Raw genomic sequence first — 14,873 nt, forward strand, 5'->3', positions numbered from 1 at the left:
AGAGGGTCAGTTTGTCTCAGTCACCATCTGATACTGACGGAGGATGGATGTGCTCCCCCAAAGCACGGTCCTCCGTCAAGCGTCTTCTGGTGGCTGGACGGGTTTTTTATGGAGGGGCTGGGAATCGAACCCATGACCTTCCGCTTATGAAGCGAAAGCGTAACCTCAAGGCTACAGACCCTCCTAAAAGAGATAATTGTTATATCGTTTTAGAAATGATGAAGAGGTTTTGTACCTTTTTGAAAAAGATCTCTTCAGGTTTTGTCATGTGACTTTGTCAATTGTGATGAAACAGTGAACGGACATTTTGCCACAAGAGTGTTTTAGCACTCTTTTCAGAAGTCTTTTAATATTGTTATACCTTCCAGAGACTTTTTGCTGTTTCATTAATCATGTAAAGTTTTTCGACACCCCTGGCAAATGCGATTGAATCCCCACAGCCCTACTTTTATCATTCCAGTAAAAACTACCCGCGTACAGTTGGTAAAATGTATTCAAGAAACAAAAGTTGACATACCACGTGTTCTCACAAAACACTACGTTGGCTTAAATAGATATAAGGTAGAAGATTTTATAGGCGAAACGCAACATCAACAGTAAGCCTGTCGTAAACGAGCTTCGATAAAACATTTCCTTGGTAGAGAACCTAGGTACGGTTTATGTTGCATGATTTGTGATTGTATTCGCTGCTCGCATGCCATCGTATTTATGTCATCAAACCAAACCAGTTAATAGTAGAGCGTTCTCTAGAGCAGTAGCACTGCATTCCGGTGGAACAACAGACGAACTGGATATCAAAGGGCTTAATAATCGGATGATAATAAAATACCATCCAAATCTTATACTAATTGGTAAATCGTTGGAAGAACCCATTATGGGAAAACATTTTCAAATTTCCCAAAGGCCTCGACCACACGAGCTTCCGGTTTTCGATACGTCGTTACTTTATGTGAGTATAATATATGCTTTATTTGATAAATATTAAGCAAATTATAATTCTTTCAGATTCCAATATACTGTCATTTAGTGATTTATCCACCTTCGGAAATAAGACGACCGAAAACGCCAGAGCTGTTAATTAGAGCACGAATGGAAAAAGTTATGGACACATGGGGTGATTGATAATAAGAAAGCTTTTCACCGATAAAGTGCAGTTGAAGTGTATCTCAATAAAGGGTTTATCTATGCTACTTTCATAGTGCGATTATAATATTCTATAACAACGTGCTGTTTTACTATGTGCTTTAGAAATGAAGGATCACAAAAACGTATCACGTCCCTTATTTGGCCCAAAGCTGTAAATTATCTTTTGCTTAGCCAACTGCTAGAAATCTGTTAGTTCTTCATTATTAGCCCGATGAAGCTTGACGTTCGCACGTGACTGTGCTGTTTTAGCATTCCGGGAAAGATGTCCTATTAACAAGATGGCCATATGAGAGGTCTATATCCTAGCAAATATTTCTGTTTTTGTCAAAGTGCTGCCACATAATTTACTTGTGTATATGTGAGCTTTGAGGGAGCCACAATATTTTTTTGTAAATGACTCATGCATTTTTTTAATAACTACTCGTTGAAGTTGTGAAGCTTATTTTTATTTCGGATTGTTAGAAGTTTTCCCTTTCCTGTTTTCCTAAGTGAGGACCTTATTGATGTAAAACGAATAATGAAATAACATTAAAAAAAACTAATTGCTTTAACTTCATTCATCTTTGCATAACATTTCTTCATTTCCAAGATAATTGTTGAATCACCCCATAAAAGGACTGCTATACGTAAACTGCCAAATTCATGAGCAACAGATGCCACTCATCAGCCGCTGACCTCGTTTGCACTTATCGACAGTAACTTTATGTTCAGCCATCGCGTATTTCAGTTCCTTCACCAGGGAAGCTATACCATCGCACTTGAAATCGTTACCTTCAATCATCAACCTCACCATAACCGGAAACATATCACTGAAATCCTTAGTTTGCACCGTGGTTAGCTTGTTGTTGCTCAAATCCAGTTTGATAATCTTCGGCAGCATCTTCAGCACATCCATGTTAATCTGAGTCAGTTCATTGTGCGATAACGTGAGATATTTTAAATAGGTCCACTGACTGATCATGGAGTTAGACAACGTTGTCAGCCGATTTCCATCTAACTTGAGCAGCATAAGGTTTTTGAATTTAGTCACAGAGTTGAAATCAACGGTCTCGATCTCGTTATATGATAGATCCAGGGTTACCAACTTGTTGAAGCTAGGAACTTGATCCATGTTAGTCAGCTTATTTTGTGACAATCGAAGGAATATCAGCTGCGGTTCTTTTCCTAGAACTTGAACAGATTGGATTTGATTGTTCGATGCAATCAACTTCTTGACGTTTTTAGGAATATTTATCACCTTAAGCCGATTGAAGCTGACGTCTATGGAGTCAACCGACCACTCCCGTAGAAATTGTTTAAGATCAAATTTTTGTAGAGCATTGTTCGACACATTCAACGATACTAGGTTAGTGCAAGTTTCAAATTGTGAATCATCTATTTTGGTCAGCGAATTGTACTGCAAATCTATGCTTTCTAGTGCTGTCAACGGCGCAAATACTTTGCTAGGAAGTATCGAAATTTGATTACTATTCAAATTCAGGACAGTTAGATGACTCAATCCATCAAATGCATTTTCCTTCACTTCACTGATAACATTCTGCGACAGGTCTATGCTAGTAATCTTGTTCGCCCCTTGGAATGCATTGTTTCCTAGCTGTTGAATTTTGTTGCCAGTTAGATTCAGTTCTCGGATGTTTGTAGCGCTGGAAAATGAACTAGTTTGTAACGTTTTTACTCCACTGTGACTAGCATCGTATTCTTCAAGGTTTGGAAAAGCTTGAAACATTCCTAAGGGTACAGAAGTCACTGTTGATTGTTCAAATTTCACATTTCGGGGCGGTTTTCCTATAGAAGCAAACGATGAAGCCATGATTTGATCATCGGTTTTGAGCTGTACACCACGGAAAACGCATATCTGATCCTCATTCAACGTGCATTTATATTCCCTTGCTTCTAATGCACGGCAAAAGAAAATAATACTGAAATATATCCATATTAAATATTTCGAATATATCATGATGGCGCTGTTTATTACCAGAATATTTGTAAGGCTCTTAAAAACCTCTCCATTTTACTTATGTGTTCGAGTGAAAAATACAAACTAAGGGCAATGCTTATCGCGTCCAGCTTTATATGGGAATATTCGTTATCTGTTGTTTTGTTAATTAACGCTTGCTTAAAAGTTTATTAATTCTGCTTCTCTTCCACATTCTTTCCAAGAAAAAGATCATTTTTTATACAGGGTGATGCATGTTTTCATCAGCAATTAGTTATATTGATGATTGTTGGGATTTTCTTGATTATATTTTCTAAAATTTTACTTTCACTTTAGGTTTCTAATTTTATTCCGTCTAAAAAACTCCTTTCGAGCAGGAGCACAAAAGTTTTTATAGTGTAGGTAAGTGCACTTCTTTTAGCAAAATGAGTTGACCTAGAGGTATCCAACGTAACGTTTTAATGGCTTTCCAATAACTGTCAAGATTTATGGTATTCTAGAATTTCGCCGTGTTGACACCCTATGCAATGCCCATGGAGTTTTCAATCAAATTGGTTCAATACTCATAATTCAATCAATTATAATCAGTTTTCTAAGAGTAGAGTAGCCTATTTATTATTATTATTATTATTAACTGATCATAATAACACGATGTAGGTTAATTTTTAATAGTGTACTTTGTGAAGCACTGTGTGTTGCATGTTACCCCACATCAAGGGTAGCTTTGAAAATGGATATTTTTCGTCTTTTCTGATCCCAGAAAACCAAATTCTGATAAAATTAATACCGAGTGGAATTCTTTACGTGTCGATTAGGGTACCAGATGGTTTTTGTCTTATCCGAATCCTTGAATTTTTCATCCAAATGGCTGTGAAGTTGAAATTTGTTGCAAGTTACCCCAGTTGACTAAATTGAATAAACTTTTGAAAGATTTGACGACGGAATCGTTTTCGGCGATGCCATTTTTAGTAAAAATCGCATTTTCCTTGCTCATACAATTTGCAGAACTCGTGTGAGACATGAATTTGTGTGATCCATAATGATAAAAATCATTGATTCAAAAAGTTGACAAATTTACGCATGAACGAAAAATAATTTTTGCAAAAACCTCAATTTTCGTTAGCTTATGAATGTAAGAAAGAGAGGCACCTTTCATGCTTTGACAATATTTCATCAATAAATGAAGATTCGAACTTTTTACGAAAAGGATCAACCGATCAATATTATCCCGGATTACGGTAAATCATTTGCAAAAATATAAACAAGTTCTATCATGTGATATACTGGTTATATTATAAATAACATCACTAACTTGACTCCCCTACCAGTGCGGAATTGCTGTCAAAAGGGCGATATTACGTCAGATTGGTCTGGTGTCTTCATCGCACTTTTTCGTCATCTGATGTTGTTGCTCAAGTGCAGTGAAGAAACCAAATCGATCCGTAATAAATCTGCAATTTTACTCGTAATTCTATTTTAAAATATGTAGTTACACACCATACTTATGACGGAGCTGAAATGTAAGATTAAATCATTTTTGACGGAATGAACATAATAGCATAGGTCTGTCAACAGTGTCAAGCAATTTCTCCTTTAGTCCTTAAAGGTCTATTGGTTACATTGGAAAATACCTGTTTCAAAGCTCCAGAAACTCATTTGGAGCCTTTGGAAACTTTTGATACCCGTTGAGAACTCCTTAGGAATCATTGGAAATTATTTGGGAACCATGCTTACCTTTCTGACACATATTCAATCCCTTGAAGACCTCATTGAACCCCTGAACAGTTTTCTGGAATCTCTAAGAAACTTTTGATAATCTCTGGGAAATCCTCAATAACTTCTGTGGTTCGTTTGTGATGGCTTATTTCTTTCTGGGTTTTATGGGCTCTATCTGCCTTTAAGCAGCTACTTTTGCTTCAACTTGTACCATTCAGCCTCCTGGATTTCTTTGATTGTAAGTACGATGGCTTAAGCGTATCTTGAGATTGAGATCTTTCAGGGGAAATAAGGCTCAATTTTCCATATTTGGACGGATAGTAAGGTGGCTGATGAAGACGGTACTCAGAAATTGCACAACTAATAACGACTTCAGTTCTGAGTATAACTACTTGAAGCGTGAAATCGCGATGCAATCTTTCGTCTTGAGGTGAAAAAATGCTGACAAACTTGTATCTTGACACATTTATTCCCAGAAGAGAGGATCGATGAATAGAAATCGATCATGGGATTTACGCCCTTATTAGAGCACACGCTTGAGGTGTGGTTTCAACTGCATGCAATCTCTCGTTTGCAAAGCGGTAAAGGTTTCGTACTCATCAAATTAAATTCACGGCTTGCATGAATATGCCGTGTGTACGCCTAGCACCAGTGACTAGGCTAAGGTAAGTGGTTCACCTAAATAAAGCAGGGATGAACTTATCGTTGGGAAACGTTGAGAACGTCGTTTTTGTAAATTGAGGAAATTCACTTCAAATATAGACTTGAAAAACTCTAAACTCAGAAGATTTTAGACTTGTAGGCATGCTGCTCTCAGCAAAATTGTAGGGTTACAGGCGAATTTAGAGTTTTTAGGTCTATTTTTGAAGTTTCTTTTCTAATTTTACTAAAATGACGTTCTCACAGTTTTCGCAGCAAAAGTGGCCTAATGTATGGCCTTTCGAAAGCCGCTAAAAGAAAACCAAATATCTTACCAACTCCATAAGTTATGGGCGTCTGAAGACTTCATAGTTGTCCACTTTAGAATTGCAACACCTTTGAAATAACAAGAATTATAAACTTGCAATGCTCAGCAAAAATGTGTGTAATTATTACCTGTTTTTAATTTCTTTATTAGTATCATCCCAAACATTACATTCATTTCTTGTATCTAGGTGTTCTGTGTTAGACAACACTATCATACTAGTTTGGTAAAACAAATTTAAGATTTTATTAACATTTTGTTAACGACATATTGCATTTTATTTGTCGTAGCAGTTCTGATTTTTTACAGGTGAGCTAATGTAGCTCATTGCTACTATACCTGGGAGGAATCCTCAGAATCATTTTCAAAATTTTATTTTAAATTCTCTGCAGAGCTTTCTTCCTGGTATTACAACAGCTAGTCCATATTGGTACAGCATACAACATGGCTTGCCTGAAAATTTGTTTGAATTTCAAAAGCTTGTTCTTAAGACAAAGTTTTGATTTTCTATTAATAAGGGGATAGAGACATTTTACATATTTATTACATTTGGCTTGAATGCCCTCAGTGTAATTTTTTAAAGTTAAATTCTTATCTGGCATGAGCCCTAGATCCTTAACTTCATCTGACCAATTTATTGGAACCCCTCTCATCGTGACAACATGTCTACTTGAAGGTTTCAAATAAAGAGTTTTTGGTTTATGTGTGAATATTATAAGTTGAGTTTTGAAAGTATTAGAAGAAATCTTTCATTTTTGCAAGTATGAAGAAAAATATACAAACTCTCTTGCAATCTACTACAGATGACACGCAGGCTTCGTCCCTTGATGGAGAAGCCTGTGTCATCCGCAAACAAAGATTTTTGAAATTCTTTAGGTAACTCAGGTAAGTCAGAAGTGAAAATATTGTATAATATAGGTCCCAAAATGCTGCCTTGATGAACACCAGCTCTTACAGGAAGTCTTTCAGACCTGGAGTTTTCAGTGTACGATTTGACAGATAACTTTGAATTATTCTAACAATGTATGTTAAAAAATTAAAGTTTTTTAATTTTACAATCAAGCCTTGATGCCAAACACTGTCGAATGCTTTTTCTATGTCTAAAAGAGCAAGACCAGTAGAATAGCCTTCAGATTTGTTGGATCGGATCAAATTTGTTACACGTAAAAGTTGATGAGTAGTCGAATGTCCATGGCGGAATAGAAATTTCTTCTGGGTTTCTACAAAAAATATCTTCAAGATTTTCCTTCAAGCATGCTAGCAAGAAAATCGCTACATGAATCACTATGGTAATACCAAGCAATTTTACAGGAATTCCCCGTGAAATTTTCCCAAAGATTCGTTATCGACTTCCAAAAATTCCTGTACAAATTCCTCTAGAGATTCCCTAATGAATTCCTCCAAGGATTTAATCAGAAATCACCAAAAGAGTGCCTCTAGGGATTCCTCCAAAAAATTTCCCAGGAATTGCTCGAGGAACTCTTTTGCTGAAGAAGTTTTTGAAAATCCCCTGGATAAATTCCAGGAGGAAATTCTTTGAGCCATTCTTGGAGGAACCTCTAGAAAAACTTCTAGTCTAGAAATCCCTAGTGTAATCTTTTAAAAGCATCTCTGATAGAATCCCTTGCCTAATTCCTGGAAGATTCTTTAGAAAATCCTTAGACAAAAATCTTGTGGGAGTCCCTCCGAGGAAATTTCTAGAGGAATATATGAAGAAATCTATGGAAAATTGTTTAGAGGAACCCTTGTAGAGATTTTGCTGGAGTAATTCCTGGCGAAATTCCTGAAGAAATTGCCGGATAAATTTCTGGAGGAATCCTTGTACAGATTTTCCTGGAAGAATTTCTGGAGAAGTCTCTGGAGAAATTCCTGTAGAAATATTTGAAGGATTACTAGCACAGCAAAAAATTCTCAAGTTTACATGGCACGTATTTTTTTGTGATAATCATGTATAAGGAGTTGCAACTGAACATTCAACGATAATTAATGTAAACCGTCTCATTGCATTCGAAAATGCTTGCAATCTTGAGTGAAACTGAAACATTTCATGATCTTACATCCAACATTCGCCAATATTGCATGCTTTCTTGCATCTTGAAAGTGAAATTGCAAACAAGAATGGTCGGTTTACATGATTCTTAGCTGAATATTCTGTCAAAAATAATGCACATGGATGGATCGACGGCTTGTCATTTCATGTGCATTATTTATGATTGAATTTTCAGCGTGAAAATCATGTAAACCGAGCCGCTTTGCATACAACTTTCTTCGTGAGAAGACGTTTCGCGTTCAAGGTTAAGGATTTTGGTAACAATGTTATATATAATAGATGTGTTTATAGGTTTTATCATCGAATAATACATGAGAAATGGCTTTGCATGATTGAGGCTAAAATTACGTTACGTGTAAATCTAAGATTTTTTTGGTGTGAGAGTAGGAATAATCAACACATAAATCAAGTGAGATTATCAAAAGTTAATCACATACAAGTGAAATACGAAGGTAGTTTATTTACAATGAGAAATTAGAATTTTAATGCTTTAGTGTACGAGTAAAGAAGAATGAATATATTGGCTTATAAGCAATACTCTTTCGCATGGACCCATCTCATTACAATTAAAAATATGCCTAATTATTGTCGTACTTCGTGAGGTATATTTTACCACTCTTCCATAACGCTTTACCTAATCAACCGATGGTAGAAATTGCATCTCGACCTCAGTCCGCAACTCGGCGTTCTCCATAATAAGCTGTTTTATCATTTTACGTGATTTGTAAATCTCCTTGGTGAGCCGCACGATTTTCTCCCGCAGGTGTTGTTCCGTCGAGGTACAACAGATAAACTTGTGCTGCTCGGGTTTCGTACAGTTGCGATTGCCGGTCGACCACTTGACGTAGGCGCGCTCCAGGGTGGTAACAATATTCATCAAATTGATACAATCCCAATCGTTGTTGTCCGTGGACACTAACGAGAGGTAGGGGAAGTTTTGCTCGACTTCTTCGATACGCATATCGATTAGCTCGTTTCCATGGAGGTAGATGTTCTCCAGTGCCGGAAAAGTATCGAATACGGCCAAATCGATAAAGAGAAACTTATTATGAGCGAGATTTAGCGTTCGCAAGGATTTGGCTGGAGCGGGAATACCATTGTCAATTATCCACAAGTGGTTGTTGTTCAGTTTGATGTCCTTGAGGTTTTTCATGAAGGCGAATATGACGAAGTCTAATGTAATAAGTTCGTTGTAAGAAACATCCAATTCGATAAGATTGCGGAACTTGAAAATATTGTTTATGTTGGCAATATTATTCCGAGATAAGTTCAGATGAGTGAGCTGAAAGAAATCACCCTGATCCATCAGTATTCGACTGACTTGATTCTCCTGTGCGTTGAGGGTGCGCAAATATTTTGTCACGAAAACTTCATCCAAATAGTTCTTTCCGATGTCTAGTGTCTCCAGTTTATTCAATCCAATCAATTGTGTCATGTTGAATGTGTTAATCATGTTTGCCGATAAGTTTAGTTCTCTCAACATTGAACACAGAATGAACTGGTCATCATTGATTTCCTTAATTTTGTTATTCTGAAGTTCCAGTATTTGAAGCTCTTCTAGACCGGAAAACAAGCTCTCTGGTAGTTTTTCTATCAAATTATCATCCATGTAGAGTTGGCGCAGATGTCCCAGTCCGTCAAAAGCATGTTCTTCAAGATATTTGACTGTATTGTTGTACAATGACAAGATTTCTAACTGAAGTGCTCCGTTGAACACAAAATTATTGAGCTTTGATATCTTGTTATTGTATAGATGAAGCTCCTGCAATCTTTGGGCATTGGCAAATGTTCCTCCAAGTAGTTTTTGTATGTTGCATGCATCACTTGAGAGATATTGAATCGCTGGAAACGTTTCGAACACTTTCTTAGGCAACACCACCATCGAGCAATCGCGAAAGGCTATGCTGGTATCGTTGAAGTTCTGTTCGCCGAAAAATATGCTGTCCGCTTCCGATTCACTTCGAATGATCACATCTCGAAATAGGCAATCGTAGTAATTGGCCGTTAAGGTACAGTTAAACTTAATCTCCCGACGGCCATCGACGATCCTTGCCAAAATGCATAATCCTATCAAACTGAAAAGCATTTGAGGTATTGTGAATTATGAATTTGGGTTTAAAATTTACATTTACTACTCACAAGAAGTACCAGAACGACGTCGCCATTTGCGACTTACTGCAGCTGAAATTGTTTTATATACAATTATGTTCGCGTGGAGATTACCCGCTCTCGATGCCGTTATCAGTTTGAAATGCCTGTCGCGGAAATATTATTCTCTCGTGATGATCGCGCTACCAGTGCTGCGATTTGAGTTCTCAGATGTCGTTGGTGCGTTTAGTAATTGAGGGACAGTATGGACATTTCGGATGAAATTGGTACAATGGAGATACAATAAATTAAGCTAATTTATACAAGGACATGAAAAATAAATAATTATCGCTATTTGAACTTTTGCAACGTGTTGACTTGGCTGTGTAATCCACTTCCACATCCGTTCAGTAGGTCATCACTGTAGGCGTCATCTGGAATTAAAAGATGAAAACTTGCATTAGGAAAATGATGTACTATTGAGAATGGAAAGTAATACAACTAGGGTTGGTCAAAGTGGTTTAATTACACAGCGTAACAAAAATGACATTTTTGCGTGTCTCAAGGATCAAATTATGTGTCTCTAATAGATTTGGGGTTGCTGAATCTGATGCCAATCTCAAAAATGTTCCAGCACGTCACAATTTTTAGCTGCAGGTCGCCAAAGCTGTATAAAATACTTATTTTATTGATGTTTACATGTAATTTAAAGTAAGATTCATAATATAATCCACCAAGCATGCAAAATAGAACTTAAACTTTCATTTCAGATATAATTTGATTGAAATTGCATGATAAAATTTCGATTAGGCCGATTTTTTCAACATGCTTGCAATCTCCATGCAAAGCGCTTCGTTTCTCTTATATGGCAAAATACAATAATTCTCTAAACCATCAACAATAAGTTTCCCGTATCGAAAGTATTATAAACTTTGATGATAAGTATTGTTATACATATAAAGTTTGAGTTCTGTGGCAAATTAAGCAAATAAATTACCTTACAAGCTGGCAAACTTGCATGCAAGTTGGCTGAAATAGTCATTTTTTGCATTTTCAACAGTCAATATCTCAAAAAATAGACGTGCTATGATATTTCTGGAAACGGCAATGGATTCAGAAACCCTTAGTTAAGTGAATAGCGGTCCTTTGGTTCTGGAGACAAAAACGTGTTCCGCAGTGTTATAGAAAAGTTTAAACTCCCTCATAGACACCCATGGAAATCCTCTCGTACCTAGCTGAAAATTCAAATATTATTTTTATCTTGCAACTGATTGATACGGATTGATCGTTTTCGTATATGGTCAAATTTGGAGGCACAGATCTCAAATTATAGTGCCTCAATTGATCTAAATTTTGTAACGCAAAACTGAAATACCTGAATTTGCTCATATCAAATTTAGAAAAAAAAAAAACAAACTATTTTTTGATTTTTGTCTCAAGCATCAAAATACCGCTATTTACTTAATTAAGAGTTGCTGAATCCAATACCGTTTTCAAAAATATCATAGCACGTCTAGTTTTTGAGTTATTGGCTGTTGAAAATGCAAAATTTGACTATGTCTGCCAACTTGCATGCAAGTTTGCCAGCTTGTTTGGCAATTTATTTGCTTAATTTGTCACAGAATTCAAACTTCATGTATATAACAACATTTATCAACAAGATTCATAACACTTTCGATGCTCAAAAGTTATTTTTTGGTGATTTTGGGAGGTATTGTATTTTGCCATATAAGAGAAACGAAGAGTGTTGTTTGATCCTTCGACCTTGACGCTTGTTCCTGCGGGGGGCGGGCGATGAGGGCAGGATCGAACATGTCTTGCGTAATTCGCGTAGGAGTGAAAAAAGTGCTGCGTTTCGTTAGTGTTGTTTGGGTAGTATGCGGGTAGAGTGCGATGCTTGCTCCAGTGAAGGCGGGTGAAAAAGAAAAAAAAGTTGATAATGAGTTTGTTTATCGGCATATTGGTCTATTTTGCTCGAAGTAAGAGGGAGCATGGAGAAGAAAGCAATGAATACTAGATGGATGGGTACCGTAAGGCAACGACGAGGGAAATTGGATTAGATATTGAAGAGGGCATACCATATGAAACAGTATTACTTGAAACGTCCTTCTTTGTGGCTAACGTCCCCTATGGGGATCCGGCTTGGGTGTGTTTTGAGAATGACACTACCAAGACAGCCCTGGCTGAAATGAAAATGACCTCAGAATGTGTGTGTATTTACTGCCATTCTTGAAATGTGTTGTTGGAATGTCAGTAGAGCTATCACCTTCCATCTCTTGGGCTAAAGTTATCTGCACCTAAATAGATATCGAAGGGTATCAATAAATTTAATCCTTGAGACACGCAAAAATGGTATTTTTGTTACGATGTGTTATAAATGAAATCGCAATCGGGTTTCTGTACATTACTGTTGTGATAATGAAAAGCCAATTAAATAACTAAATCTAACACATCAGAAGCCTCCTTAAAAACGAATTGTTTCAGGAGCAACCATTTGTCAGATATCACAAAAACCATTTTAATTGATTTTTTTTAAAGAAAGAAATATTTTGAATTCAAAGGAAACTGAAATGAATTGAAGTTTTAGGTTTAAAGTACGTTCTGATGGAAGAACTAGTATATGTAACCAACGTGCCCATTGAGTTGATTATTTAGTCCCCACGTCATATTTGAAGCACCACAGACAAAAAAAATAATTTTTCAACGGATATCTTAAAGCACAATGCAAATCATCTAAATTGGCAACACTTATGCATTGACATCGAATTTATTTCCTATGTATTATTTCCATTATATATTATTTTCAATTAACGTGCGGAAAAATTGAAGAAAAACGTTCACAAATTCTTGTTTTAATTATGAATCGTGGTTTACGGCCAACCAGCCGAGTGGAAGTTTAACAACTACCGAAAAGCTAAACATTACATATAATTTGCAATTGGATTAGATGGACAAATTGATGTGAAGATTTGCGAAAAAGTTACACGTCTTCTCAGTGAGAATCGAACTCACGACTCCCCGATCTCTAGTTGGGGCGCGTTAACCACTACGCCATGAGAGGACTCATGAACGCAGAAGTTAACCTGAATACGATTTCAGCTCAATAATCACGTGGTCCGCGTGGTTAACGCGCTCCAACTAGAGATCGGGGAGTCGTGAGTTCGATTCTCACTGAGAAGACGTGTAACTTTTTCGCAAATCTTCACATCAATTTGTCCATCTAATCCAATTGCAAATTATATGTAATGTTTAGCTTTTCGGTAGTTGGTTCACAAATTGTTGTAGATCAGTCAAAATGCATGCACGCAAAGTTTTTATAATTCTAGTTTTTTTTAGAAAATTTTTATAATGTCTCATGTATTTTTTTTTCCTGAAATTTATATTTTTTTCTGAAAAGTTAAGCTTTCATTGCATAAAAAAGATTGGAAATCGGTGGTGTTAAAAAGTTATGATTTTTTTTAATGAAAAATCTGAGACCTACAGTGTGTGCCGATGAAAAATTACTGATTTTTTATTTTCAAAAAAATATTTCTCAAAAAATAAAAAAAACATACATCACTGAAAATTTGATAGTAAACGTAAAATTTACTGAACTTTCAAGAAAAAATGAGAACAGCAATAGCCTCTTTGGTCGCAAAACGCAAAAAAAAACGGAAATTATTGATTTATTTTTACGCAAAAAAAAAACTATTTTTGTGAAATTTTATATTTTTCAGGAAAGGTCAAAATCTTTAGCTTCCATTTCGTCCTTTTGAAATCAAATTGATAATCGGTCAAGCGGTTATAATATTTTAAAAAATAAAAATTTTGCAAAATCGCGATTTTTCTGGTCATCCTATTTTGGAAATGGTCACCCTAATAAAACAATTCCAAAAACACGTGTATCCTTATTTCGGATAAGGAACAGAATAGTAAAATTTCACGGAATTCGGTGACCCACTAGATCGATTTTTCATGGTATGGCTGCATGTTAAGATTTTAGATGAACTTAGCTTCAATTTTAGACATATTTCATCATATTGCCACTTCTAAACCTTCTATAAATACCAATTCAGAGCACTATTATTGCATTTAATGTATGTTTTTGAAATGTACATCCTCTTGATTTGTAGGTTTCACAGGTGTTCTATTGATACAATTTACAATTTTGATATTTTTGAAGCCAATTTGTAAGTGTTATGAAAATAACCATCATTAATAAGTAGCATAGTGTATTAATAATGCAATACATGATTTCCCGCACATATATTGCTCATTGGAAATGAGCATAGAACGACCAGCCTGTCCAAATTATATGAATGTCCAAGTTATATTCCCTATGAATCCAAGATAAGACTATTCAGAGACAAACGCCAAAACGTATGCTTTCACTAACACACTATTCGTTTACCTCGCAGAACAATTGCTGTTATAGTGTTTTGATCCATAATTGGGTCTATTCTACGAGTGGCGTGAGGTGACAATTGTCGGTGTCGTATAGCAAAGTGACAATTCTCGACTCGAGTGAAGTGACTTTCCATTTGATTTGCACGGCGAGTCACTTCACTCGAGTCGAGAGTTGTCACTTCGCTATACGACACCGACAATTGTCACCTCACGCCACTCGTAGAATTAACCCAAATATGAGTCGATTTGATCAATAATAAGGAACCTCCCTTTCTTGCATCAAAATCAACACTTTTTGGTGAGGCATATGCTCAAAAACCAACTATATTATACTGTACATGGTAGGTTATTTTGTTTTGTACAGCGTCACCATGTTTTCTAATCATATTTTCTAAGAAATGACACTTAGTTGAACTGTGGGGTACTTTCGTACTAATAAGGCCCAAACGCAATGATAGCGGAACGGCAACGGAAAGCGGAACCGGTTCGCCAGCATGAATCACACCATCCTGACTGAGCTGTCAACGAACGAAAGTGAACCAAGTCTGAGTCGACAAGCATGCTATAGTTCATGCTGGCGAACCGGT

General features: G+C 36.3%; 2 protein-coding genes and 1 long non-coding RNA gene across 3 annotated transcripts; 1 reads left to right on the forward strand and 2 right to left on the reverse strand.

Annotated features, from left to right (window-relative positions):
• The first annotated feature begins 295 nt into the window (after nt 1–295).
• LOC110676172 lies at nt 296–1,245 on the forward strand. Its single transcript, XR_002500131.1, has 2 exons — nt 296–949; nt 1,006–1,245. It is a non-coding gene; the product is annotated as an uncharacterized LOC110676172 (long non-coding RNA).
• LOC5572916 (leucine-rich repeat transmembrane neuronal protein 4) lies at nt 1,145–3,223 on the reverse strand. The gene is made up of 2 exons (XM_001660604.2): nt 3,122–3,223; nt 1,145–3,065 (listed from the first exon to the last, which is right to left on the reverse strand). Exons 1-2 carry the CDS (start codon nt 3,154–3,156, stop codon nt 1,787–1,789), a joined length of 1,314 nt encoding a protein of 437 aa, XP_001660654.2. The 5' UTR covers nt 3,157–3,223; the 3' UTR covers nt 1,145–1,786.
• Nucleotides 3,224–8,308: 5,085 nt separating this feature from the next.
• On the reverse strand, nt 8,309–10,085 carry LOC5572917 (leucine-rich repeat-containing protein 15). The gene is made up of 2 exons (XM_001660603.2): nt 9,952–10,085; nt 8,309–9,887 (listed from the first exon to the last, which is right to left on the reverse strand). Exons 1-2 carry the CDS (start codon nt 9,975–9,977, stop codon nt 8,447–8,449), a joined length of 1,467 nt encoding a protein of 488 aa, XP_001660653.2. The 5' UTR covers nt 9,978–10,085; the 3' UTR covers nt 8,309–8,446.
• Between the last annotated feature and the right edge of the window lie 4,788 nt (nt 10,086–14,873).

The sequence above is a fragment of the Aedes aegypti genome, chromosome 2 (assembly GCF_002204515.2).
Source record: "Aedes aegypti strain LVP_AGWG chromosome 2, AaegL5.0 Primary Assembly, whole genome shotgun sequence".
Lineage (NCBI taxonomy): Eukaryota > Metazoa > Arthropoda > Insecta > Diptera > Culicidae > Aedes > Aedes aegypti.